The sequence below is a fragment of the Haemorhous mexicanus genome, chromosome 3 (assembly GCF_027477595.1).
Source record: "Haemorhous mexicanus isolate bHaeMex1 chromosome 3, bHaeMex1.pri, whole genome shotgun sequence".
Taxonomy (NCBI): domain Eukaryota; kingdom Metazoa; phylum Chordata; class Aves; order Passeriformes; family Fringillidae; genus Haemorhous; species Haemorhous mexicanus.
In genome coordinates this window covers 21,794,275-21,821,985 of record NC_082343.1, presented here as the reverse complement: position 1 = coordinate 21,821,985, position 27,711 = coordinate 21,794,275, and the positions used below count along the sequence as shown (strand labels likewise).

Sequence of the window (27,711 nt, the reverse complement as noted above, 5' to 3'; positions counted from 1 at the left end):
CTGACTTTTAAATAAAGCATCTTCCCAATCAGTCTGTCACATCTTGCTTTAAAGGTATTTCTTTATTTTCTAACCCCTTCCCCCTGTGATAAAGTGCATTAGTATCTTAATGAAAATGCATTCTGTTTATTGCCCTCTTGGGAAGCAAGAGGTCATCACACCAAATGCATAAATTGTCATCAGAGACAGTCCGAGCATAATCGCAATTTTGCTGCTCCATGTTTGCTGCACTCGGGGTCCATCAAAGTCCCCTGAAACATGCACAGGTTCTAATAATTAGCATAGAGTCTGCCTGGGACCACAGCATTGATGAAATATTTCAGAGTTCATCACACTTCGTAAACACTGATTTATATTGACTACCTTTCTCCAGACTGATGTCTCCTCATTAAATATCACATTAGCGGATTGCAGGATTGCACAAAGACTCAAATGCTCAGCAACTGCTAATTCAACAGGAAGTAATACTTAAACCACTTACATCTATTGAAAATTGGTTAAGTACTTATGATAAAGGAGGTCTGCATGGCAAAACGTGCACTCTGCCAACACAACCAGCACATTTGGCACAACCTTTGCAGGCTTTCTTCCCCTGGACACTACTGCATGAGTGAGTTAGCAACGCTGCTGAGTGAAACAGATCTTGGTATGCCCGAATGCTAATGACAAAAGTCAAAGCAGTTTAGTCCTTTTCCCCTTTCTTAGCTGCTGCGGAGAAAGCTATTTAAGAAACTGAAGAATATGGTGGGTACGGAATTTAGCACAACAGTTCCTGCAAAAGGTCTTTCCAATACACATTAGAAAAGTTAGGAAATAACACTTTTGGAAGGACAGGTAGAAAATGATGGTAAGGGCAAGCTTAAAAAAGTATTCACATTATCCTCTCCTTCTAACAAGGCATTCTTGAAAGGCACAACCCAACCACTACACAGGAAGACCTTCAAAGCTTTCACAATTTTTACCATCCCTACCTTAAAAAAAAAAAAAAAAAAAGGAGAAACAGGGAATCAGAAATGCTTTGAACAAGATTAAAGATACCTTTGCACAAGGTCAGAAATGATCTTGATCAAAAACAAGATCAAGATTATAACAGAGAACTTCAGGAAGCAAAGATCTCTACCTCGACAGGTGGAACACTCTCACTGTATCAAGAGATCCTGTCCCAAGATACAAAGGTGCAGGTGCCAACACCAAGAAGCAGCACTCAGAAAGAAAGATAAATGCAAGATTGCTCATTTCATTATGCAGACACTTCCAATCCATACCCTGACATTTCACATTTCTGCAAACTATGCAACAGTCTGCAGCAGGCACAGCGTAACTTACTTTTCCTGCAAATTCTTGACACCTAACGAATACTAAAAGGAGCTATTATTCTAGTCACTTCGATTCCAATACTTTAGCTTACAGGGGGAATCTCCTTTCAATTTAAACTGCTTTTCTTTAATGACTTGTATTTTACAGCAGACACTCAATATTCATTTTGGGTGGTGTAAAATGAATTTAGAAGATGCTGCAAAGAATTCCTCCAACGAGTTCAGCAGAGTTACAGGGATAGAAACAAAAATCCACATCTTACCAATGACCATAGCTGATCCTCATAAAATGGTTCCACCATTTTAGAACAGGGCTACACTGCAGTAAGGGTTCAAGGAATTAATATTTTCTCTCCAGTGCACATGTAGATGCAGTGGCTATCTATATCATACTAAAATGCATTTTACCTAGACTGCAAGTATTAGTGGATTTACTTTTGTTATAAACCTGAATTTACTGCAAATTCCAGGTCATTACAGCTTTCATAATTTCTTATTTACTTCTAGATATGAATTTCCATTCAAGATACTCACATCTGCATTTTATTTCAGATGAAGATCCAGAAGGAATCTCTACCAATTCCTTACTTCAAGATGCTAGAGGCTGAAACTGAGCAGCTAGGAAGAGTAAAAGCTGAGTTTGCCCAGTCCTGTCAACAGCTGGAGAGGAAGTTGAGTTATACAGTGAACAAAATCAACATGGCTCGGGGTCTTTAAACTGGACTGACAAGAGCGATTGAGCGATTTATAATATCTCCTGGCTGGTTTTTTCAGAAAGAACTGGCCTCTGATTACTTATTTCAGAGTCTTTTGTACAATTAGTTTGCAGGCAATATAATTTTCTCACTTACTCCTTAATAGAATCATGCAGCTAGCTGGCTGATAGAATAACAGCATATATGTAAAACTCCTGCCTAAAGTGCCAGGGGATAATTTGTATATTCCTTTCAGCAGCGTAATGGACTTTTACAGTTTGGCAGTTAAAGGGCTGAGTAATATAAATTAGTATGACACTTGAAAATAAAAATATATGTCAAATCTTCACTCCCCAAACACATTTCCCTGTGCTAGAAAAATATAATGGGATTTATACCAGCCTAAGCCCCTTTTCTTTCTTCATGTACTGAGGAATGTTTATTTAATACCAGTTCCTTCTTCTACTGATTTGTGAAATTTTACTATCTCAGCCAAAAGATGAGAAAATACTTCTAAAACACTGTGCTTACCAATAACAGCTGAAAAACTGAAAACATGATGCCATTTGATCCTGAGATAGCAGGTGAGCTGCTAAAACTTACCCTGTATACCCAGCTCTCCAATTTTACATGCTTCAGACAGTCACATCTTTACACACAGCTCAGGATAAATGGGCCCAGGTACCATTTCTGTTTTACCTCACGTTTGAATGATGTCTGAATCTTACTCGAATGTGCAGTGAAGAAAGAACAATTTTTGTGGTACAGGGACTTACTCAATGGCTTTACAAGTCAGGCAACTGAGTGGATTTAGCCAAGATTCTCAAAACCATTTTGGCCATTTCTTGCACAGAACTGACAGTGACACTAAAGGCAGCAGGACAAGCAAGAGCCATGGCAAAGAGGAGGTCACTGAAAGCACAGGGTCTCCTGCCTTGGTAGAAGTTATTGTCATCAACATCTTCAGAACCTCCCAGATATTACAAGTGAGCAGCTGGCTCTAGAAACAGGCTGGAACAGGGGTCTCTCTTCCACCAACAAAGACAAAAATAGAACACACATCAAGTCCTAGCAGAAGCTTTATTTCCTTTTCCATACTGCAATATTAGACATTATAACATCAAGATGTTAAAGGATTTCTACAAGCTATTGAAGTATGCTCAGGAAATTTTTGGACAAGTAAAAGCTATGAGGAAGACTTAACTGCAGGGTAAACAGGTGTTTGGAAAGAATAGCCATGAGCCACTAAAAAAAGCAAGAGGAATACTGAAGATATCAGTATCAAAACTTTTACTGTGTGGAAATGTAGGTTCAGTAGAAAAAAAGAAGGAAAAAACCAAATGAACCAACATTCCCTCAATGTAATAATTTTCTGTTATATAATCTGTTCATGAAGCTGTATTTCAGTATAATAAGGTTCCATTTTTCTTCCAAAGTTTCTCTTTCAGATTCTCTAATTTAATACCTTTCTTTCAAAAGCTTGTATTTCAAAACTGAAGTGTTCTCATTTTCCATAGAGACTACTGCTTAGCTGGATTTAAGTCTTTCTGCAGTGAGGTTTATCCCAGGTACCCCTTCATGCTCTCTTTTCCTGGGTGACAGACCAAAAGGAATACATCTGCTTGTCTGAGCATTGCTATGCATCAAAACTCCAAAAATGGAAAGTAGCCAGGATTACAGCCATAGGGCTTCTGGGACTTAATAAAGAGCACTCTTAGAGACACAGGAGAATCTAAGCTAACACAGAGAGTGATTTCACTATGTTAGGTTACACCTTTATACATAATCCAACCAGAATGCAAAAGAATAGTTCCTGAGAATGAGGAGCTCTTGGAAATCAAGAGTAACAGCCTAACTGAATAGAAGGACAAAGTCCCAGACTTGAAAATCTTTTTGATGTTTATAGGTCTTAATGAAGCTGAACTGAAGAAAGTAAAAATATTTTCTCTCAGGTTAAAGTTTCAGTTCTTCCAGACTCTGCTCTCTTTTGACTTTGCAGTCAAAACTTAGCTGAATTTAAGTTTGAGTAAATATTTTCTCATGTAAAAGTACCCTCATCGGTAAGGTTTCAGAGTAGGGTCAGGCTGGAATGAGGTCAGATTTGAACATAAATAACTGAACCCAGTTTTTCCTGACAAATCCTCAGACAGATTCACCTGACACTTTAAGAAAACTCTATGAATTACCGACCTACTATGAATTCTGCTACAGGTCATCTGGAGATGATTAAGCATAAAGTTGATTGCATTCACAACTTTTCACCCAGGTGACTTCAGAAACAATAGTGTGCAAACAGAGTTACAGAACATGTAAAAATTTGGTTCCCAAATGTCACAAGTATCTTTTTTTCAAGGTGACAGGACCATGTATGAAGGGTTATGTTTCACCTCTTGCTTATGTTGCCTTTTCTGTTAGAGTAAGTAACTAATGAGGAGCAGCTAGTTTTTAAACATGGTGTTTGACAGAAAGACATGAACAGCTTAAAAGTACATTTTTAGTGAGTCACTATGTTGAATTGCTTGGAAGAAATCAGTGTACTGTGCTACAGAACTAAAACGTATTTAGAACTTGCAATTTAATTTTTTTTTAATTCTTAGAAAGCAACATGATGATTTAAAGCAAAAATGTAAAGGTGATGCTGACTAGTCTGACTACATGACAGTCTTGTATCAGCCTCTAACTTTAGGTAGATTGGTTTCCAGCATCATAAAAAGTCACCATGATTTTCAGTATCAGACTGATATTAGGGGGTATTGAATCTCTAAGGGCCCAACTACCTTTGAATCCCTCTGGTCTCAAGTTATTCACAAAGAAATGAAGGGCATTTAGGTCACCTTAAAAGAGAATCAATGCTTTGAAGACACGTTGGGAACTGATCACCTGCTACCTGGTAGGAGTCACTTAAGAGCTGCTCAAGTCAGAAAGACTGAGCTATCTACATTGGGTCTCTTTTGGTATTTTCTCTAGGTCAATTTTGATACATTCTACTACGATAGCATGGAGGATTGTCATTGTTTTTTATAAGCACACAGAATATCTCAGTCTGTAGAGCTGCAAACTGAATCATTTTCACACCAGAAAAAAAGGTCATTAAAAGTTATACAAACATTAACATAAATCACTAGCTAGCTGAGACTTCTCATGTCTCTGGTTTCAAACAAGACAGAGCTTTTTAAGTGGGCTGGAGGCTTTCAGAGATGTTTATAACAAAACGAGATCCAGACCTAATTATACTGGCATTGATACATACTAGTGTACCAGCACTATTTGTAAATCTCTTTTGCAGTATTTCTGATGGGTTCAAAACAGCCATGCACCAATCAGGATGCTCACTCTTACTCCCAAATCATCTAAATGCTTATTACAATTTTCAAGGTTGTAAGGAAAGCAGAGATAGTAAAAAAGATAGAACAATCTGTATATTTTTAAGCTTCTCTCTGGTTCTGAGATTTCAGCATGTTTATATTTTATTGTCTCATCTTGTTTAGCTGCCATAGCTACACAATGACATTATGACAGGATAAAAAGATGTGTTGGAAGGAATTAAAAATGCTCGCTTGCTAGTCTGGCTGGCCCACAGGCACAGAGAAATTGGGGAAAAGGGAAGATATCTATCTTTGCTTGCTTAAAATATTCTTTGAAAGAAGTGCTGATGCACAGACTTTCACTTACATAAGGAAGGTGAATGATTAAATCAGGTAATGATGGATTCAGGTGACATTTAGTGCTCAGCTCACTGGAGGGCTGCCATCTTTGCACCAGAGCCAAGGTCCACAGGCTGGTGCACCACAATGTGAGCCTCCACCCTACCCTTCTGTAAAACAACAATAATCTTACCTATCAGCAAAGAAGCTGAAAAGCCATAAAATCTTGTTTAATTTTCTTTCATTTCCTCCTCAAAAATGTATTACAGAAGACAGCTTTCAGAAATGCAAAATACCCTTTGGAAGCCACTTGAGTTACACGCAACTTCAAATCAAACTTTATGTTGCCTTATCTGAGTACATTGCCTTATCTTTCTTGATTAAAACTTCCTGACTGAAAAATAAAAATGTATTTACTGTAAAGTGTTTGTACATTTACAGTTCAAACTGGCTCAATAATGGGTCAACACTCTAAAGAGGACTGAAAAACCTGAACATTAGAGGGATTAAAAACAACTCTGAGTAACCAAAGAGCTGACCAAAGTACAAAGCAGTTTGGGCAGGCTTTGAAGACACCAGGAACATCCCTGCAGAACTGTAGAGCTGGAGGCTCTGAGCTGAGCAGCATAAAATGAGATGGCAGAAGACAACAGCATTTCAAGGACAGAGTATTTCCTGTTTGCGTTAGGAAACATGGACAGGCAGCAGCTCTCAGGGATGAAGTGATGAGACAGTGAGGATCTGACTGAAGGGCTTCTTACCAACTACTGCTTTACTCACCCTGTGTATACACAGAACATTGATGCCTCACTACTGCTCATCCAGCAGTTTTTTCTCAAAAAATAAACACATAAACAACAACAACAACAAAAACCCAAAAAATAAAAATTCAAGAACAAAGACTGCTGAATGCAAAATACTTAGCTTTTGTGGGGAAAATTCAAACAGTATCCAAGGAAATTATAAGTAAGATCTGAGACTTTTGTGAGAAGCCTTAGGAGGAATGTGCAGGTTTTACAGTCTGTCTTTTCAGGCTAGTTTTAAAGAGTCCAAAGACAACAGTCTGGACAATTTGGAAGGAGGGAGGATGAAAGTCTTCTAGATGCAGGCCATTTTAGAGAGATAAAAGCTAACATAAAACAGGATAATAATCTGTCTTTGAACCTGTAAGTCCTATCATCTCAGCCCTCTCCTGAAAGCCAGAATACCAGTTCAATCCACCTGCTGAAATGTTTAAGTTATGAACTCTGAATACTTACATATTATTAATGAAAATGTGTACTTACTAGTATATATGATAACTGACCAAATAAAAATGATGAGAAATATATTCACATTAAATATATTTACATTAAATATTCGCTACAAAATATCTAGCAAGTACAGTTCTCTGTGTTGAACACAAGACTTTGCACCCAGCTGACAACTGAAAATTCCTTTTTTCCCCTCTCTCTTTTAATGAAAGCTCAGAGTTTTCAAGATAATACAGTGCACAGCAAAAACCGTGAAGAAACCCTAAAAATCAATAGACCTGTAACTATTTTTAGGTGTTGCTATTTTCTACTATCCCTGATGTTAAGCCAATTTTGGGAAGATTTGGCTGTGTGTGTATTTCTGTGAGACACTTGCAATCAGCCACCATGTAAATTATCCCAGAAGCAAACTGAGAGCTGCAGCTGAGTGAGTGCTAGGCTGAGCAGAGAGAACATCCAGTTCTTCCATACCCTGTATCTCACAAAAGGGGCAGAACATCACTGCATTCTACTATGACCTAAGAAGACATCAATTTTATATATTGAGCTCTTTTTTGGTGGGTTTGTTCTCTCTCATTTTCTTTTAGCCAGGAAATTGCTTGTTTCAATATTTTTCTAATATTATTGATTTTTATCATAATTATATACCCTTTACCAAAACTGCAAACGTATTTTTGGGCTATGTTAAAAATATATATTCTAAAAAGACAAAATTACTCCTTCTTATACATCAAAATAATGTTAATTTATTTCTTAATGTTTCAGGAAATGAGCAGGAATTGATGCCAGGAGGCAGGAATGGATGTTTTTTAGACTACACTGCTAAATTGGAAAGGGAATGACAACCTCCATGGCCCTTAAAAACAGGTGTATACTCTACATAAAGTGGTATTTGCCTTGTGTAGGAGCTGCTAGGTGCCCTGTGAGGCTTCTGTCTTGTGTGAGATGCTGGTGGTGCACAAATAACTGTGCTGGCTCTCTGAGCAACTGCCTGGGGCCTCCACCTACTGAGACCTCAAGAGACTCCTCTGGAATGGAAAGACTCCCATTGCCTCAGTGGAAAGGACATCAGGCCTTACATGAACACAGGATGTGCCTCATAATCTGACTTTATCAGCTCAGCCTTCCTCTCCCTGAAGTCAGGGCAGTTGTGCCCATGACTTCAACAGGAATAGCACTGAGGATCTACAAGTCTGACCTAATTTAGTAAATTGATGAATGATCAACAAAGGTTTGGGAAGTCATATGTTCTTTTTCATTTAATCTATAATAAAGTACCCATCACAATTAAGCTATTAGCATTTAAAATAAGCAATTCTTTGAGCTGAAACATGTTATCCCTACATATGCACAGTTACAATATTTGACACTTCAGGCATCTGGTTTTCTATTCTGTATTTCAAAGCCTGTTGCATTTATTTCTGTTTTCCTGTTTTCCTATTTGCAGTAATGCATCAGCAAACTAATTTTAAAAAATGAGCAGAGAGAGAGAGAAGGAACATGATATGAACAAGGAAATGAAACAGTGCAGGGAAGAATGACCTCGAGAGCACTGGAACTAAATTCTATCAATTAGAACAAAAAACCTCAGGGGAATTATTCTTCATGCAAGCCTAAAGGTAGAATTTTCCCATTCAAATCATGAAGAAGCACCTTTTTCTTATATACATTCTGTCACCTACCAAAACCCTTGGTTTGATTCACCCAAGTAGCTTCCATTATTTTGGATGGTACCTGAAAACTCTCAGTATTTGTGCCATTTAGTCAGGATCACTGCTAAAGATGCTGCCATGACATTATGATGGGTAACGTACTTCCTATTCTTAGTTTCTTCATTATGGCCTTTCTTTTCAATGCTTGGTTTTGCCCTGCTGCATTTTTTTTTTGTCTTCACAGCACTGTCACCTGCTGATGCAGCTCGTGCTCTAACCACACCGAGACTTTTTGCACAGCTGCCAGTTCTAACTTGAGCTGCGTGGCCAAGTCCAGGTTGCTAATCTGGAGGATGACGTCTCTGCCTTGTGCTCCCATGCCCAGAAACTTTGTCTGTGGTGTGGTGTAAAATTGCAGGTTGCCTATTACTGCCAGAAGTCAATACTCAATCAGTTTTTGTTTCTGTAGCAGTTTTTTTGGTGCTCAAAATGCAACTAAAATAATCGTGCATCAATTCAGTCCTGTAGGACAGCTATTACACAACAATTAAAGACCATTTATAAAAACAGAGTTGCTAGTTGAAATTGGTGCTTGAAGTTTAGCAACCACAAAACACAAACTGCTTCAGTAGAAACATTTTTTGAGCTTTTCTGAAAATGTTCTTGAAGGTCAAGTGAAATCACCTACCTCTTCTTTTACTTTTTCCAATTCTTCTTTTTACTTCTTCCAATACAGAGACTCGAAATGAGCAAACTGTCTCTGTATGTGTGCTTATTTTACATATAAACCCAGGCCACCACTAGGAATCTTTGTTTACTGGTTGCAACGCTGTAACATTCAGATCCATTAGAACAAGTGAAGTATAATGTTTCTTTTTAGCACCTGTATGCCACTCATAAAATGGGCACTTCATGCTGGTAAAAGGCCCAAATCTCCCCAGCAGCAAAATGGAAGAGAGAAGAATAAAATGGCCACTGCCTCAGCAATATATAAATCAAAAAACATTCATTAATTTTACTTACTAATTTTACATTAAATATGGAAGCACTATACTTAAGACAAAATGTTTTTTAATTTGGAGTTATGTGAAATTACAAACTGAAGCTCACTTTAAGTTCATTCTTAAAAAGAAAAGTATATCACCAGATTGCATTGCCTTTCCTAAGAATTTCAGGTGCTCAACATGTATGAAAATCAAGCAGGTTTTATTGAGGAGCTTAAATTTGGACTTAGCAACCTAATTTTAGTCTCTGAAGTCTGAGTTTAATTTAATGTGACACTATATTCCTGCACAGGCCAAGCTTGGCCTCATGTTCTTTAAATAAAGCACCTTCAATTTTACTTGAACGGATGATATCTAAATCAAAGTAGAAGGTTATTTTGTCTCCATAGGTTCTGAAGCTAGAAGAAGCAGTCATGCAAATTCTCCCATTTGTACTAATTTATGCCAAAATATGTGGCATATTTGTAATAGGTATCAAGAGCAGATTAGTAAAAAATACTGAGCAGAGACCAAAAGCTGCCAACTTACTCTCCTTAGAACGTGATCTTACAGTTATTTGACAAACTCATCTAAGGCCACTGTATATAGTGGGTGAAAGACCAGTTATCAATACCCCAATATGCACAAAGCACTACACCACCGCATTTTTGTTCCAATTTCACATGCACTGGTTCTTTAACAAACATAAACTAGATTTCTGTAGCAATTAAAGTACAGTAGTGGTGTATCTAGGAGCAACACACAAGCACAATCCCGTGTGCCAGCCACAGGGAGTGTTCAAGAGGCCTCCATGACACCTTCAGAAAATGCTCCACTTTCTTTGCAACAACCATTTACGGGAATCCAGACAAACTCTCAGAGAAAACAAATCTGAACATCCACTGGTAAGCTCCAGCATTTTTCCATTTTTTGGAACCAAAATAAACATGGCATTGGGCTAAATGTGATAGGACAGATAGAGCTCCCAAAGAAGCCCAAAGGGGCTTCTTCAAGAGCAACACCTGTAGGAGCAAGCAGTACGAAGAATGAAAAGGCACGGTCTGAAGTCCTAACAGGCTTCAGCCAAAGACCATACATTTTCATTCTGAGCAAAAGAAAGCAAGATTAACAAATAAACCAACCTTGAATTGTCCTCTTGAAGAAAGCCTTGCAGGCCTCGCAGGAGGCCACTCCGTAGTGGTACCCTGATGCAATGTCACCGCACACCAAACAGAGTCTTTTGGGCATCGAGTTCAGCATATATTCACACTTGGTCTGCGAGTCTTCGGCAATGGTACTGGAGCAGTCATCGTAGCGTTTCCTGACCGGCCCGTTGCCCCCCAGCCCTGTGGCCGAGGGGTAGAGGGGAGGCGAGTCCAGCCCGTTCTGATGGCCATTCATGGTGGAACTGTAGCTCCCGCTGGCGTCGGAGGAGCCACCGGGGCTGTGGTGGTTGATGCTGTCCGTCAGAGAGGCGGGGCTCGACGGTTCCGTCTTGATGTACGACGAACAGCTGGAATCAATGTGTCGATCTTTGCTTGACATTCTGCAGAGAAGCCTGCAGAGGGGAGAGAGAGAAAGAAGAATGTGTGTATTAAAGACAGTGCTCTTTAAGGCTGCTCTGGAAGGGTTAGGGACTGCACATCATTCATTCATTAGTCAATACTTCTTGTTCTACATGAAGGTAATCAGCATAAGGGCATGACAGAGCTTTGTCAACGCTCCAGACAGGCAGTAAACAAAAACTTTAAAGAGACCAAATCCTTCTGTGGTCCCCTCCACCTGCCCTCTAGGCTACATGTCAACTTCACACCAGCTCTAAATTCTGATTTTGTCATCAAGCAAGTAAAAAAAAAATTATAATTCCTATTAGATGGCTTGGATATTAAATGTCTTCATTTTTCCACCTATACTTTCTTTCTGTAAATTCCACCATTATCAGAAACAAATATTTTCAAGTATGATCACAAAAATGCTCTGCTCTGAAATTAATATTTGTCAAGACACTTAACTAAAACACATATCCATTATCTATTGATCCGATTCAAGAACTGAAGAGCAGGTCCCTTGCTATCTTTTTTTCCTTCATTAATATTGCTTTATTATAGATACAGCTATTTAGTAACGAAGTAGCACATCAACGGGGTACTCTAACAAATAATTACAGCTGAACTCCATTTTCACAAAATCTAAGTGAAATGATTCATCAGCTGTGGCTGCAATTACTTTCTAGCCATTATCCTCAGACTAACCAGTAATAACTACAGCACTATCCCATATATCTACAGCTCTATAAGATCTGACATTTTATGTGCTCCATTCTTGGATTAAAAACATGTATTAGAGGAAATTTTACATATAAGTTTTGTCTTTCAGAAAGTGAGATTTTTTTCTTCTCAGTTCTCACAGTTTCAGAATTAAGCATCTGAAATAAAACTACCCAATATCTGATCCAACAAATCAGTGCTTTCTACAGGGAGGATTGGGGGGAGAAATCTTTGTCTACTTTCATCCCCAAGTTTTTTACTATTAACACATTTTGGGGTGAACAAAGGACAAAAATAATAATTAGAAAGCTCTGATTCACATATTATCTTTTTTTTCTCCAGCTGTGATTATGAGACCACAGTAGCAAATGGCCTATCCAGCATTTTTCTGACAGTCTCTCAGAAGCTGCCAAAGTCAGATCATAGCTATGAACGTTCCTTTAGAAACACTAACTGCAGAAAAGCAACTATCCTATAAGACCACCGGGAGCTACGGATTTGTGTTTTCAAAGCAAATATGTTAAGTCCAGACAATTTGACTGATGTAATTTTCTGAAGTAATTTGTTAGATCTTGTCTTCATTTTTCCACTTCTTTTTATTTAAGAATAAAATCTACTTTAATATCTGGAATCAAATTCACCAATGGAAAAAAGACATAAATCAAAAGAGTTGGCTTCCTTCCCAGTGGGGGTAATGGAGATAAGAGCCTGACCCATCATTAAAGACAAGTGTTTAAGATGAGATTCACCCTAATATCAGTGCCCATGGATTTTATTTAGACTTCTCAACTGTTGTGATTTTTACAGTAAAATTCTACTGAAAACAACTACTGTGTAGATTTGGAAAACAGCCAGATTGATGTACAGAAATGTTACCACCTAAACTTAAAATCAGGGCTTATTTGGGGAGGTGGAGGGAGCAAGCTATCTGGTGTCAGCAAATAAACCAAGGAAATGGGAAGGTTAAAGCCGTGAAAATATCTTATTACAGTGGACCACCTGCTTGTGTTGTCCTTTCCTCAAGAACTGGAGGGGGGGAAATCCCCTTGCCAGCCTGCAGTAGCGTGTGCCTTTTCTTCTGCATCTGCTGCCTTGTAGCCGTCACTGTTAATGAGTGCTGTAATTAATAGATAGCTCTCTCTTGTCTTTCTACTTGCACTCTGGGCTAAGCACTTTTCTCAAGTCAACGTTTGAAAGAAAGCGGGTCGGCTCTGACTTACAGCAGCTCTGCGAATTCCTTTTAATTTAGAGCACTTACACCACCACTCCACTTATTACCTTATAATTACTGGACTGCTCTCACATACATTACGATCTTAGACTAGAGTTAGAAGTTATTAGGGTACTAAAACATGGTGTCTCTCCGTCTCTCTCTCCCCTTGCATTGACACTGAATTTTATACAGCTATGATTAAGATTATCAATTAACTTCCACATTTTACCAACTGATTTTTTATACTATTTTTCTACACACTAAGATCTTTTTATTGACTAAACATGTACTCAGTTCTTTTTTCACCTCCCTTCTGCCAAGACTCCACATGTAAAGTCTCAAAATACCTAGGAGTCACTGCCTACAGCCTCTCGATGGCACATTCTTGTATGAAACTTCCATTGACAATTTTTTAAATCTAATTTGTGCAATAATGAGCCTGAATGTCACCCTTCCCATTCCTGAAAAAAAACCCCATTTGTAATTAATTAGCTGCTCAACTGCATGTTGTTTTGGCCAGTACAGAAGTGGCTATCTCCCACTGCAAGCAGCCTGAACCAAAATACCATCTCAGTTCTAACAAGCACTAAAATCCAATCACAGTGCTGCCTGTGCTAAAGGCAGTCTGCTGATGCCTCTGAAGCAGCAGGTTCTGGTACTACCCAAGGCAGAGCTGCCTTTGGCTCCAGCTTCAACAGAGCAGACCGGATTGGTGCTCGCCGGCAAAGCGTAAACACGGTTGAAACATTAACTATTCCAGGGAAAAACAAAAACAACAGCGCCTGACTCTGAGAACACAAACTTTCTTAATCCCCAGAAGGTGAAACACAGACAAGGCTGGATACTGGCTGTGGGTGGGCAACAGACACCTACGGCTTTCACTCCTTCCTTCCTGCACCACTTCTGAACAAAAGTAATTCAAGAGCCATCTAAAATGGATGGCAGGTGTGACCACCATCAAATTATCATGCTGAACATTTGGAATAATGCCTAAGCTAGATCTCTGTAAAACCCCTCCCTCAGTTCCCTCCTAATTACTACTTAGCTCGTTACACTGAAGAATTCCTAGACACCATTGCATTATAGTGTAAAACTACAGTTGGAGTTTAATTCTCTCTTCCTCTCTGTGTCTGAAATTCTACAGCTCTATTATTCAAGCCTGAAATATTCACAACTATCTATAAATTCAATTGTCAGCCAGTGGGTTTTATTCTAGACCTCACTTCAATCTAAAATTAGAGGCACTAAAATTCACATTAACTCTAAGAGGAATGTAGTGAATAAGACTTTATTTCAAAAGAACACCTTTTTGTCAGAAAGAGCTATTTTCAAGATGATGGCTTTATCTGCATTCAAAGAGAATAAGCCCAATTCCACATTGTGCTGTTAATGCAAAAATTTTAGGTCACATTGGATTAATAAAAATCTAAATTTAGTTAAGGTTTATGAATAGAAATAACATGTGTCATATAAAAATGTACAGTATTTATTTTAAAGCCTTGGTGGGGTTGTTTTTTTCCTTTACTAGATTTTAAGTGAAATAAATGGCAGTTCCATTTGTGGTGGGCTGTTCTGAAGTAAGTTTTTTAACAAGCGGGAAATCTCAGGTAAACTTTCCTTTTAGCACCATCACAAAAAGCAACAACAAGCTCTAGAAGCACTTCCATGGCCAAATACAAGCGGAAATGCATAGGGTGCTGCAAGCCATGGCTAATATGCAATATACAGCATTAACTCTTCATGTCTACACTAAATTTACCTCAAAACTTCATTTAAGAAACACTAGAAGCCAGGATCTGCTGGCATAAAGATACAATGACAGAGCACTGCAATAGGCAACTTCTTCTTTAAAATGGTCTTAAACAATAGTGAATAAATTGTAATGCTATGTGCTTATGAAAGGCTGAATATATTAAGAATTTATTAATGCAATCACATTCATATTTCCATCTACCTGCCACATTACTAATGATATTGACAATGCTGACACTGGCTAAATCAGTATCAATATACAAGTGGAATGCAAAAATTAACTGCATCTGATTACAGTACATAGCCTTAAGAAAGAAAGCCTCATTCCAGCTACTGGGAGCTCTTTATATTCCATCTATATATAAAACTGGTTCACAAAGTTACTCTTCCCTCATCTCCCTTATTAGGAATACCCAAAGGAGGTCAAAACAACATGCCAATACCTCATAATCCATGAACACATTTCACGTTTGTTTTTCAAGAAGGAAAAGCTCTGCTTACAGCATCACTTGCTATTTCAGAGCCGCACTGGTGGTATCAGCGGCAGTAATAATTAGCTACAATAATTAAAGTGACCACTTTTACTGCAGACCAACACTAAAGTCCACTTTTACCTGCACATAAAGTATTTTCTTTTCTTGGGGAGAGAACTGCCCTACTTCCATAAATATCAGAATAGGTTGTTAGCAGTTGACATTTGTAATGACAGCTACTACGTGGAGCATCAGCAAGGTAGGTGTTATTATGCCCACCTAGTTACTTTTCTCGATAACAGTACCACCCATCTGATTTTCCTCCAATACCTTCTTCTCACATGCATGTCTACCAAAAAGGCCTTGCTATCCTCAGACTTTAACTGTGAAAGCCAATGCATTGAAGAATCCCTTTGTCTAAGTGACATGGTAAGTCTGCAGCAGTCAGGAAGGGAAGCCAGATCCTCACTTTGACTATAAATACCACATTTCCTTCTAAGTACTGTGCTTACTTTCATTATCATTTTGCAGGTCTATACTAAAATCAGCAGACAAAAAAAGAGTCAGCGTGTTCCAGTGAATTCCCATAATCGGTTTCCCTGACTGTAACAGAGAAAAAAAACCATTTGTGTGCAAAGAAACCAAAACATTGCTTCTCGCACCGACACCCACGACAACACCTCAAGACATTCACCAGGCCCTGTTAAAGAGCTGAGTAACAATTTCAGCCGTGCTGCTTTACACTGAGCATTTTTTTTCTGCTTCAGCTAATTGCACTCTAGTAAAGTGGTAAAATGTGAATCACTTAGTAGGAAAATGGGCACCAGCTGCTATTGTCAGAGAATGGAGACGCCAAAGAAAAGGAAAGTGACTGAATGAAGTGTCATGTCAGAAATCAACGGTGCAACGTGTGATTTGAGAAAACATGACTACTTTACAGAGACAGGGTGTCATTATGGCATCACAGTAATACGATGCTTTGACAACTGCTGGGTCTAACATATCATCATTGCATTAAGGTGCACTGGCTTAGTTGGAGGAAGGAAAAGAAAGGATTTCTTCTTTTAATAAGAAATATGGTAAGGCCTGCTTGGTTAACCTAGTGGATGAGATTATAAATCACAAAGTATTGCTAATCTTTTCCTATGCATGCACAAACAAAATTGTTATTAGGCTCGAGGTCCTTAATAATCAACACACATATACAACCACACAGTAAAGGGGTAACCGATGCAAAACAGAACAGCTGTGGTGGTTCGGTGGAGGTTTTTTTGGGGTGGGGGTGGAGGGTTGTTAAGAAATGCTGAATGCTTCATTGCTTTTTGCAATTTCTTCTTTCTTTTATGTTTTCTTGAAACTTGCCCACTTCACCTTGGTAAGGAAAAGCAAAGCAAGCCAGTGACTCCTTCCAGAGCAGCTGTCAAAGCCAGTAGCAGCCGGAAGAGAAGGAGCAACGCTTGAAGCCATCATGTTGTTACCAGCAGTGGCCTGAGTTAGCTGATGACTGCTGACAGAGGATCCAGCTTCCCAAACAGTTTCTATTGCTCCATATGCCATCTACCCAAGCTCTGCTGAAGCACTTCCTGCACATGAAGCAGTGCAAGACTGCACTACTGTGTGCTCATTTTTAGCTCAAAAAAACAAGCCAAACAAACCATTATCTCACACCCCTCAGATCTGCACCTCATCTGAGAGGCTGCACTGTGTTTTCTGTGGTGCTTTTAAAAAAGCAAAATGTTCAAATGGCTGACTTGTAACTACTACAGACCCTCCAAAAATGAGGAGGAATTATTTAAACCTCCTCACCCACCATATATAAATATTCATTATTGCTTCTCATTCTATTTCAAGTTGATTCCCCATGCTTCCTGGTTGATAAACTTTGTTAACAAGAAGGAAATGATCCTGAGATACCCCAATGTGTTGCAAATTATCGCTGTTGACAGCTCCTACATTTAAGGATTACATCTGATGCAACAATGCATACTAGTGTCATTTATCTTTAGCTCATTTCCTTGGATCTATTTCAACTGAGGGTGAGCATCTCTTGTTTATAGCTCTAAATACTGTAAGTGAGCAACTGGCAAATCAATAAAACTGTTAAATGCATAATAATACTGTGTAATTACTTACATGATGTTTTGCATAATTAACTGTCTGAGGTGTTCCTTGATATAATGGATACTTGGAGTATGGAATAACCTATAAGCCTATAAAACACACCCTGTTTATACGAACAGAAATTATGTATAAAACTCTCATTCTAATAGTCCAAATCAGGCTTTGGCACTACATGACAGAAAGCCTTCCTTTCCTGCCAAGTCTAAATCAATTCTTATGGCATTACTTCATAACTAACGTGATATTTCACTGATGATGACTATTACCCTGATTACTTGGAAGTAATGTAGTAATAGCAAAAATACACTTAGATTAAACAAACTACTGCTATTTAATCAATATTATTGAGACAAACTAAGTGTTTTAATAAGTCTGTATAGATGCACTAATGCTGGTTTAATTAAATGTATCCTTAGACACGCACAGGCTCTGCGGCATACGGATCCTATGGTTTGACAGACTGTAACATACCTCTTCTGAATTTAAAAGCTGAAGCACTTAGAGGCAACTTAATTTAAATCTTTTCAAAGTGAAAAATTATTATTCTTTACATCAGGTACTCTTTTAGGAACAAAAATGAGGAATATTACTCAAAGACCTCACACCTTTGAGCCAAAACACCAGACATCTGAAAAGGTGCCAGCCCTCAGTGGCACAGTTGTCCACTGTACCCAATACATGTCATTGCAACACACTGACACAAACAAACAAACAAAACCTATAACTGAAAGTCAAAAACTAAAAGCACATATAAAAACTGCACTACTGACCTTAATTTTTTTTGCATATTTTGCATATAGTACATTTTGCAAATATCCTATAACCTGTTATGTAGTACTACCAGGCAGGCCATCACCGAAAAAAGTTTCCTGCAGAAAAGACTTGCCTACATACACGGCTCTCATGTCTTTTTTAAGTAGGAAAAGATACCTTTTTCAATATGCCCCATTGATATAGTTTTCAAGTACTTTAAAACAAAAAGAGGCAAATATCAAAGAGAAAGCAACACAGGGAGATGGCACTTCAAAACAAAATCATTCCATAATGCCTCAAAGTTAAACACAGAGGAAATCTATTGGGTTTTGTGTACATATTATGGTCCTGATACAACTTAAACCTTGGGGAATACTTCATATACCTACTTCGTTTTTAATGTGTGTCTAACATTTTTCTCCTGTGTCCTTAACATTTTTACAGCTAGAACATGGCTGCTGTTTGAAGTTACAATCCTACCAGTGTAATACCTTAGACTCACCTGCTCTCATTTACTGACTTTTAGCCTAATATTTCATATATGCTTTTTTTTGTTGCTGTTGTTATGGTATTTAACGTCCCTGAAAAGAGCCAGCTCTGCAGCAGGAGGAGAATTGAGATCTGCACCAACTCACACAAGGAGAATTCCCATGACCAAAAAGTTCCAATAAAAAGACTGTCATGTGACAATCAGAATGATGGCCAAGCCTCATCATATGTAAATCAGTAAACTGATCAGGAAGAGTAAGATTTTATTACTCCAAATGCAGACTAACAATTCATGTCACATGCTGTAAGACATCAAAAAATTCTGGTTAAAAAGTGTTTTCTTCTGTTATGGAACATCATTCTACTTGTGGTTGTATTTCAGTGGTATCAGGTGGAATCCACCTGATGTCTCCAGCCCTCAGAGGATATGGCAAAGTGTGAAGGAGTCAGCTATTAATTGTGAGGAGTCTTTTTATTAAGGGAAATCAGCTGAATGAGCAAAATAAAATTAAATGCTACATTCAGCTACTTCAAGAGATAAAAATAAAAAACTACAAAAGTAAGGAAAGACTCATTCAAGAACATAACAGGCTTTCTAAAGAGGGATTATTTTGAAATGATTACAGCATCAAAAGCACTTACTTGCACCAGCCAGAAAGCCAGTACTACAGATCAGAGAGACATAGCTGTCATTCATCACTTTCCAAAAGGAAAAAGAAGACAAAAAACGCCTTCAGTCTCAAGAGAGAGTCAAAGTTTGCATCACGACCTTTTTTACAATTTCTGGCAGCAGTTTCGTTCCATGGCTGAAAGGCAGAGTGTAGGTGTGCGCACACCGTGTACCTGTCTCCCCACCCAGCTCCCGCACCTATTTCCTGCAGATTTATAGCACAAGAATTATAATTTGCACGCCAGGCTCTGTTAAATTGGAGAACCGATTAGAGAGAACACACCAGAAATAGTATCAGAGAGTGAGCGTCTTAGAAGACTCAGGACTAAAACTTATAAAGCAAGTGATCCTCGTCCCACCCCCTCACTCAGCTGGCTCCCAGGGTGTGCTGCCCTCCCAGACACACGCCACTGGATTTAAACACTCCCCGCACATACATGTGCGCTCGCACACGCAACCAAAAAGCCACTCGGGGAGTGGGGAAATGACGCTTTCCTGCAATCAGTGTTTAAGTGAATGTTTGTCCCAGTGTGTTACACCATGCTGTCAGCAAGCAGCAGGGAGTCATTGAGTTGTTACTACATTTGATTTGACTGCCAGTAGGAAGCTTTATTTCTACCAACTGTTAGTTGCCAGCTCTACGGATCTTCTCCTAGTTTGAGGGGGTTTTATTTTTATTTTTTTTCTCTTAGATACAGTCCATTATTTTTCTCTTTCACTCTGAGGACTTATAGTGCATGGCAGTAGCATTTCCACATCTCCATGCATCACAGCAGTCTCTTCACTTACACTTGCTGCCTTATACACAAAAAAGTAATTGTATTAAGGCAACAGTAAGTCAATCCTAACACACATCAAGACAGTGATTTTTGCATCTGGAACTTGAACGAGAAGAGCAAAGTTGAAAATTTACATAAGCAAACTGAAACAGGGTAATTTTATTCTGATCTTTTCTAAAAAGATATCGGATTAGACTCCAAGGAATAGCTATGGAGAGATAACCTGGGTACATTTTCCTTCCAAGGAGCGGGTTTGCTCTCCAGATCTTTGTTTCCTAGAGTTTTCAGTAGGGCTTTTCATATGCTTGTTTATTATTCACGTATATCCTGAAAGGTTTCTGCCCTATCAAACAAGATCCTATAACTTTAACAGTTGTTTACAATGCCTCCTCTTCCTACACAATAATGATGATTTTGATAATTAGGATCTAATTATAATGGATCTGACAACAACTTCCAACAATGAAAAGCATCTTTAGAAAAATGAAAGCATATGCGTGAATAGTGCAATGAGGTAGGGTGGGAGAGAGAAATACATCCCTAAGAGACAGCCCGAGAATTCAGGCTGAATGGAAAAGTAATTAACAGTAAAGAGCTGAAACTGTAATTAAAGAAAATTTCATTAAAGAGAGGCAGGTGATTTCACTTTCCTAAATATGACAAGGCGCTGTATAAAAATAAAATAGCAGCCAGTTTCAGTGAGTGGAGCAGGAAAGCCATGTCTTTAACCAGATCAAATTCTCGAAATTGGCTGTCAAGACGGGATTGTTGTGATTTATACCCGTCTATCAAGCGCATGAAAGAGAGAGACAGGAGAGGAAAAGAGGCAAGCTGCTGTCGCTTCCATTCGCAAAGCACCTTTAATTTCCACGGCACCATCTGTTACCAAATCTAATTCACATTCCCTCCTAATCTGGTTTAGTTCTGTAATACTAATTCTTCCACTACTCTTATGAACATCGCTCTCAAGAAGAAGCTTTGGTCCCGGGTTGATAAAAAATTGAATATTATACAGTTTAGGTTCTGGTGACTTAAGTGAAGCATGCTGCCCATTAAAATGCACTCCTGGTAAAAGGATTTGTTTTCAGTCAGTGCAGAGATACAGAATTGCTCAGATTTTTAAAAAATCATGGGGGGAGGAGGGGAGAGAAAAAAAAGGGGGAAAAAAATCACAGCTGATGATGGGAAAGTAGGCTGTGGACATGAAAGCAGTGCTTGTCATAAAATACAATTGTTGTCAAGTTTAGTCACTTTCAGTACTGACTATAAAATCACTTTGTCACGGTCTCATACTGAAAGCCTGAAACTGTATTTTTGATAAAGAAACTAAAAGGAGTGAGATGTAGGATTCTATGAGGAAGAAAACATTCCTTTCAAATTATGGGATGAAAATATCTGTAGGAAGCATAAAAGATTAAAAAAAAAAAAAAAAAAAAAAAAAAAAAAAAAAAAGTGCTTTAAAACAGTCTCTAGAGTGCCACAGTCTTACTTTTAGCTATATTGGATGACAAAAATCCCAATCACTTTGGCAGGACTTGAAAACAAAATAGGGGACCATGCCTCTTCTGTGGCTAAGTGTTCTCAGACAGGGAGTCCCTCAGCTACCGGGTCTAGGGTTGACTCAGCTTTCCTGGTTCCCACACAGAGCTCTCTGACCAGATCACTTGAAATCAATATACAAGCAAGGAAAAGGACCTAGACAAATATTTCTAATCATAATGTTATGGCACTATGTATTAATAATGATCTGTAACTTACTGATTTTTAACACATTTCCAGAGAGTACCCCTATCTCACTCCTACAGATGCACAAAACAAAATACAGAAAGGTGAAAAGTTGTCTAAAACTGCTCAACAGAACAACATCAGGGCATAGGAACCCTGTCATGGTTTGGGAGAATTGCAATCCAGTATATTTTGTTTGTTTTCTATGGCTTTGATTAAAATATCCTTTGGAAGCCTGAATATTTATGTCTGAGAAAGGAACTTGGCTTCCACCTCCAAAATGGGACCTTTATTTTTTTGAAATATATAAGGTTTTCTTTTTTCCTAAATGGAAAACTTAATTAAATTTCCTCTTACTCCTAATTTAAAATGTTTATTTTTCTATTAAATTAATCCAAGTTTCTTTGTGTGAAGCCTTTCCAAATATAAAGCCTATGGCAAGAACACACAGGGTAATAATGTGTGAGCAATGCATAGTTGTGAATAGCCCAAGGTTTTATGATTGGGGAGGGGATTTTTTTAAGGACTTGAAATTAAACAGGCAGATAATACTAGGAAAATAAATACTTTGATAAAGTCTTTATCAAATACTTCACAAATACAATTTATCAGAATATCTTGTTTTCTACAAAATGCAAAAAGGAGCGCTAGTTTTCATTACATGAAAGAGGAATGCATACAAGAAATCCACTATTCTTTGCCTAAACAAATTTTTAACTGCTGTGAAACAGCCATGAACAGAGATGTCAGTTCTAAAGATGAGCATGAATTCTGAAGAAGACTCCTCCTCTCTGCTCAATAACACTGCTCGATTCTCAAAGTGCTTAAATTGTCTGGGTAATCTTATAAAGGGTGCTGGGTTTGTTATTTTAATGGAAATAGTAGCTAGAAAAACAAAATCAAATTTGTTCCAAATACAGCACATCTGCCATTCATTGTGGGTCAAAACCTTGGGTACAGGGGAATAGACCCAGCAATACTGAAGCTCTGCAAATTTATACCAGCTAATGGTGCTATTCCCTAACCCAGCCTGCGATTTCAGAGGGTCTAAGGCCCTGATACTCTTGATACACAAGATGCAAGTGGATTACCATAACCTACTGCACTCAAAGAAAACCACACTGACATGCAAGGAGTTGGAGAGCACAACAGTCTATTTATTTACTTGAACTAAAGCATTGGAGTGATATGAACCCTGTCTGTTAACACACAGCATTTCTATTTCTACACCATGAAGCCCTGTAACAGTTTTAAGTAAAAACTGTGAGAAAAAAAAAAAAAACACCTCTTCCATTGAACTCTACTTTTTCTTTGTTGAACTATCTTGACTCTGGAAGCACTGGAAACAGATTGAACAAACAGTTTAGTATGTTACTTGGGTGTGGTATTGATGACCAAATTCATCACATATTGAGATAAATCAGTGAATTTATAGAAGCAAAACCTATATAGCTTAAGTCTTTTCTAGTCTATCTTGGATTTTAATGTGCGATTGCAGATTTTTACAAACAAATAAATAAACCTCTGGCTTTTCACAGTTCCCTGTTCTTCACATATTACTATGTGTAATTCAAACTCATCTATGCCACTGGGTTTACATGTCAGAGATTTGCCTCTGGTATCTGCAGCAAAGGTCAGGAAGCAAAGGCTTTCACTTTTAAAACATCTGCATGACTCCAGAAGTTTCCAGGATAAGCTTCTCAAAAAGTCCTGACATTGTTTTTACTTTATTTTGCCTTTTCTTTGGTGGGAATCACAGGGAGAAGAAGAAAGAAATTCAGCATATTCCAGAAAAATCATCTAAAGTAACAAATATGTATCTGCTCAATTATAACATGTAGAACAGGGATGTTGCTACTTGCAATTATAAAACACCTGTATCAATACATTGCAATCATTACAGGCTTCACCTGTGGCCATCTCTTCTGGAAAATGTCTGTGAGAGGCTTGTCCAAAAAAAGCTTTACATGAACAGATCAGCATTAATTACTCCACATTGCAAGCTGCAAATTTCAGCTGTATTTTAATGACTTATTTGCTTCAGTTATTTCACCAGTATTAAGTCTAGATCAAATATTTATTTCTTGTATGGCTAAAAGTTCTGTTTAAGCTGACTGTGCTTGGGTAAGCAGTGAAAGGAAGATTGGCCTGAAGAAAGGGCTGTGGCCTGTGCCACACATTTACTGTGGCATTCCACCAGTAAATTCAAATAGAATGCATCTCATCCAGAGAACTTTTGTGCCTCACCAGTTTCAGCACAAGTTCAGGATGCTCATTAAACCAAGGATCAGCCCTGATCAGTTAATAGGATGGCATTAAATGATGATTTTACCAGATTGGGAATCAGATTTTTTTTTCCCATGATGGAACCAAGATCTGGAATAAGAACCATTTCACCAAGCATCTGCTTAGAACATCCACCAAATCTGCTTCATTTCTTCCCCAGTTCTTAACACACTAGAAGCTCTGACAGTAAATCTTTGTATTACTATCGCTTCATGGAATGAATAGCCTCGTGTCCTGAAAAATAAATTATGAGCAACCAAGATAACACCAACATACTCAAGACTTTAACTGCCTATAGTTGGAAGCTTAATACACTGAGGGTGCTTGTGGAGATCAGCATGAACACCTAAAAGAGGCCACTCTCATCTACCCCTGGATGGCTGCATCATTCTGTAAAATCCAAAACGGGACATCAACTGAAACATCCATCATAGGACAACAAATAATGATAGCCAAATGATGATGTGGGATTGGCTGACTGTACATTATACAGGCATGGTTATCCTACAGGTTGCATTAAATATGAGAGCCCGCGATTTATGTTATGGGTGATAAGGCCAAGAATGCTGTAAAAGTGAAAAAATATTGCAACCGTATGCAGTACATCACTACCAGGATAATTATTTATATAAAAAGTTCCCATTCTTACACTTCCAACATGTAGGGATAAAATTCATATATTCAAAGAAGACATAATAATAACCTGTCAGCTTGTGGTGATGGATATGTTTTTAATCCAAATGACCACAGTATCCACTCTACCTGTCATACAAGGACACAAAAAATTGAATTTTCCTTTCATAATTATTTAAGTTGTAAGGGAAAAACATGGAAGCATGATAAGTGGCTCATTCTGGTGGACAAATGGACAGGCAGTAGTAAAATGTATGAATAAAAGGCACTGTTCCTTCACTAATGCTATTTTCACTTGTTACATAGTGCAGTGCAGGCCCAGGGAATGTATTCCTTCCTTTTCCTTTTCAAGTATATCCCTAGATAATCTGAGTTATATTCCCCACAATATGAGACTGCAATAAAAAGACTTAAGAAGTGTATTACACTATTTAGCTCTCATTCAAAAGCAATCCTGCACAAAGTGGCACAAAAGCACTATTTCATATACATCTTAATGACTTCAGGTTTGCGCCCACGAAGGTCCCCTATTCTTAAACTCTCTGCGACTGGGAAGGAGTATCTGACCTGCATATTTTAATTTTTTAAAATTCACTCAATCCATGGCAGAAGTTTCATAAATCTATCAGATCCTTCCGATGCAGAAGGAAAACTACAGAGCCTGCTCCTGTATCCTCCACCTGCAACATACACAAACTCACACCACTCATTTGCCACTAATCTTCCCCAGCTTGCATTTTTCCAGGGGTAAAAATGACAAAGAAATTTAACCAAGTTAATTTTAAGTGCTGAAAATGTAGGCAGACTGCTCAGTTATTTCATTTTAAAAGATCTTCATTTTCCCATCTGTGTTATGGCAATTTTATTACACATTCGGCAAATTTACAGTAACAAGATGTTCCCCTGACAAATTAATCACTTTCCAAGCATTTTATCATATAAATAAAATATCACCTCAAGAGAGAAAATCAGCTCAATCAGTTGATTTAACCCATCTTTCAGGGAACTCGTCTGAAACAGATTGAGCGCATTTTTTCCGAAGAGGGACTGCGCACAGCCTCCCGCGCTCCCAGCTCATATGGCGCGGCTGTTCTGGGAGAAAACACTTCAGACCAGCTGATAGGATGCAAGTCTCCCTGTAAGAACTACCTTCCAGCAATGACAGATCTGCTCTGGGAACAAGTAGAAATTCATAAAGAACTTGGTAAGGGTTTTGACTGAGAAACATTTTTTTCCCCTTAGATCACCGAAATAATTTCTGCAACATTTCTCTGGTGTTATTACTATCATAATGTAAGAGTAAAATATAAACTGTTTTAAGAATCTGCTCCAGTGTTTGAAGAATCTCACAATAAAACAGCACAGGTAAAATTCCAACCAGTGTTGCAGCTGATGACATGATTCTTAACTCGGCTTTTTAAAATTTTCCCAGTGCTCTCTAATCTCATTTTATAAAGTAAATTCTGTTTTTTATGAAAAATAAGTGACTGGAAGCATTAGGAATGCAATATGTGCACAGAAGAGAAGTGCATCCAACTCAAGTTTTCCCAAACTAATCCTTAAAACAACTCAATGCCTTTCTGGAGACAATCTGTCACGAAAGCAATTCAACTCCTCTGCCATTTAACCTTTCTCCCTGTGCCCTGCTCTCACAGATCTACCTTCATTCAGGGACTGCCAACAAGTATAAACAAGAACAAGGATGACAACCTTTATTTACGTTAATAGAACTTAAAGTTGTTAAAAATTTAAATTTAAACTTAATTTAGCCAGATGTGTTATTTTTTAGCAGGAGTTGAAAGTATCAATATAGGATTTTTGTCATTATTCCAATACTCTGAACAAGTATGATAGTAAATTGTCCTTTTGCTGAAAGAACCATTCCACCAAGACAACAGATATGTAATCCTTACAACATGATTATCCTCTCCAATGAGATATTTTCAATATCCTCTGCAACAAAGTTCTGAGTGCCAAGGACGAGAGAATTCAGACATCTGGACAGGCTTCTCACCCCCTTTATTCCCTCAGCAAAATACTAACTTCAGCTCCCCAAGTACCAACATGTGAAAAATGCATATAACACCATGACTCACTCACAAGCAGGATAACAGCAGCATTTATGCAATCAAATAGCAACATAAATTCTAAGAATTGCTATATAATTAATAATGCTGTAAATGGGCATATTAATACTACAAAGCTTCAATATTAAAAGCTGCAAGCTCTGTCCACTCTGAAAGACTTGTCAGCTGTCGGTAACGAATGTTTACATGAAAAATTATGAACTTACAGGCAAATACAAATTCCATATCTTGCATGTAATCTTTTACCTGTTTAAACATTCCTGGTTTAGGTTCTTTTTTAAAAAATTACTCTTGAAGGTCATGAAATACAAGAAAGAATTCTGAACATAGGTCAGAACAAGTTTGGGTCTTCAAACAGATGAAAACTTCACGCAAACAAAACCCAGCAAAAATGGGGAAAAAAAGCCAAATTCAAGACAATTAATTATAGTACTTGTTAAATTTTATCTTTTCTAAACTGGAAAAATCTAAATATTTGTTTCACAAGATGTGAGCCTGGCCAACTGGAAAGAGTTTATTATCCTTTAACCCCTTCCTTCAAGTCTATGCCAGGAAATGTACTACCTATATCGAGTGACTTGGGCATGCAAGCTTTGCAGGATATAGTCCCAAAAGTTATTGTTTCAGTAAAAAGCAGCTTCTTCACCTTCTGCTAAAAAAAACCCCCCACATTCTAAACATGAAATGTATGTTCTTGAGATACAGAACAGGAAAAAATGCTTATTCGCAATGTTCAACAGCACTATATATTTAAAAGACTTGGAGCACCAGAAACCCTAAGTCAATGGAAGATATCCTGTTCTCAACCACTACACACAAATCTGCTATTTTTGATCTAAACTGAAAGCAGTGCTTTCTTTGAGCACGCAACATGACGTTCAAATTGAGCCAAGAGAAAGTACAGGGAGAAGATACCACTT

At 38.0% G+C, this 27,711-nt stretch overlaps 1 protein-coding gene across 18 annotated transcripts in view; it reads right to left on the bottom strand.

Annotated features, from left to right (window-relative positions):
* ESRRG (estrogen related receptor gamma) overlaps nucleotides 1-27,711 on the bottom strand; it is a 372,225-nt gene that overhangs the window by 111,731 nt on the left and 232,783 nt on the right. For all 18 annotated transcript variants that reach the window (XM_059841044.1, XM_059841041.1, XM_059841045.1 and 15 more), the window contains one exon: nucleotides 10,686-11,101. In XM_059841044.1, coding sequence (XP_059697027.1) covers nucleotides 10,686-11,088 — 403 coding nt within the window. In that variant the 5' untranslated portion in view covers nucleotides 11,089-11,101. The remainder of the gene's footprint in view (nucleotides 1-10,685; nucleotides 11,102-27,711) is intronic.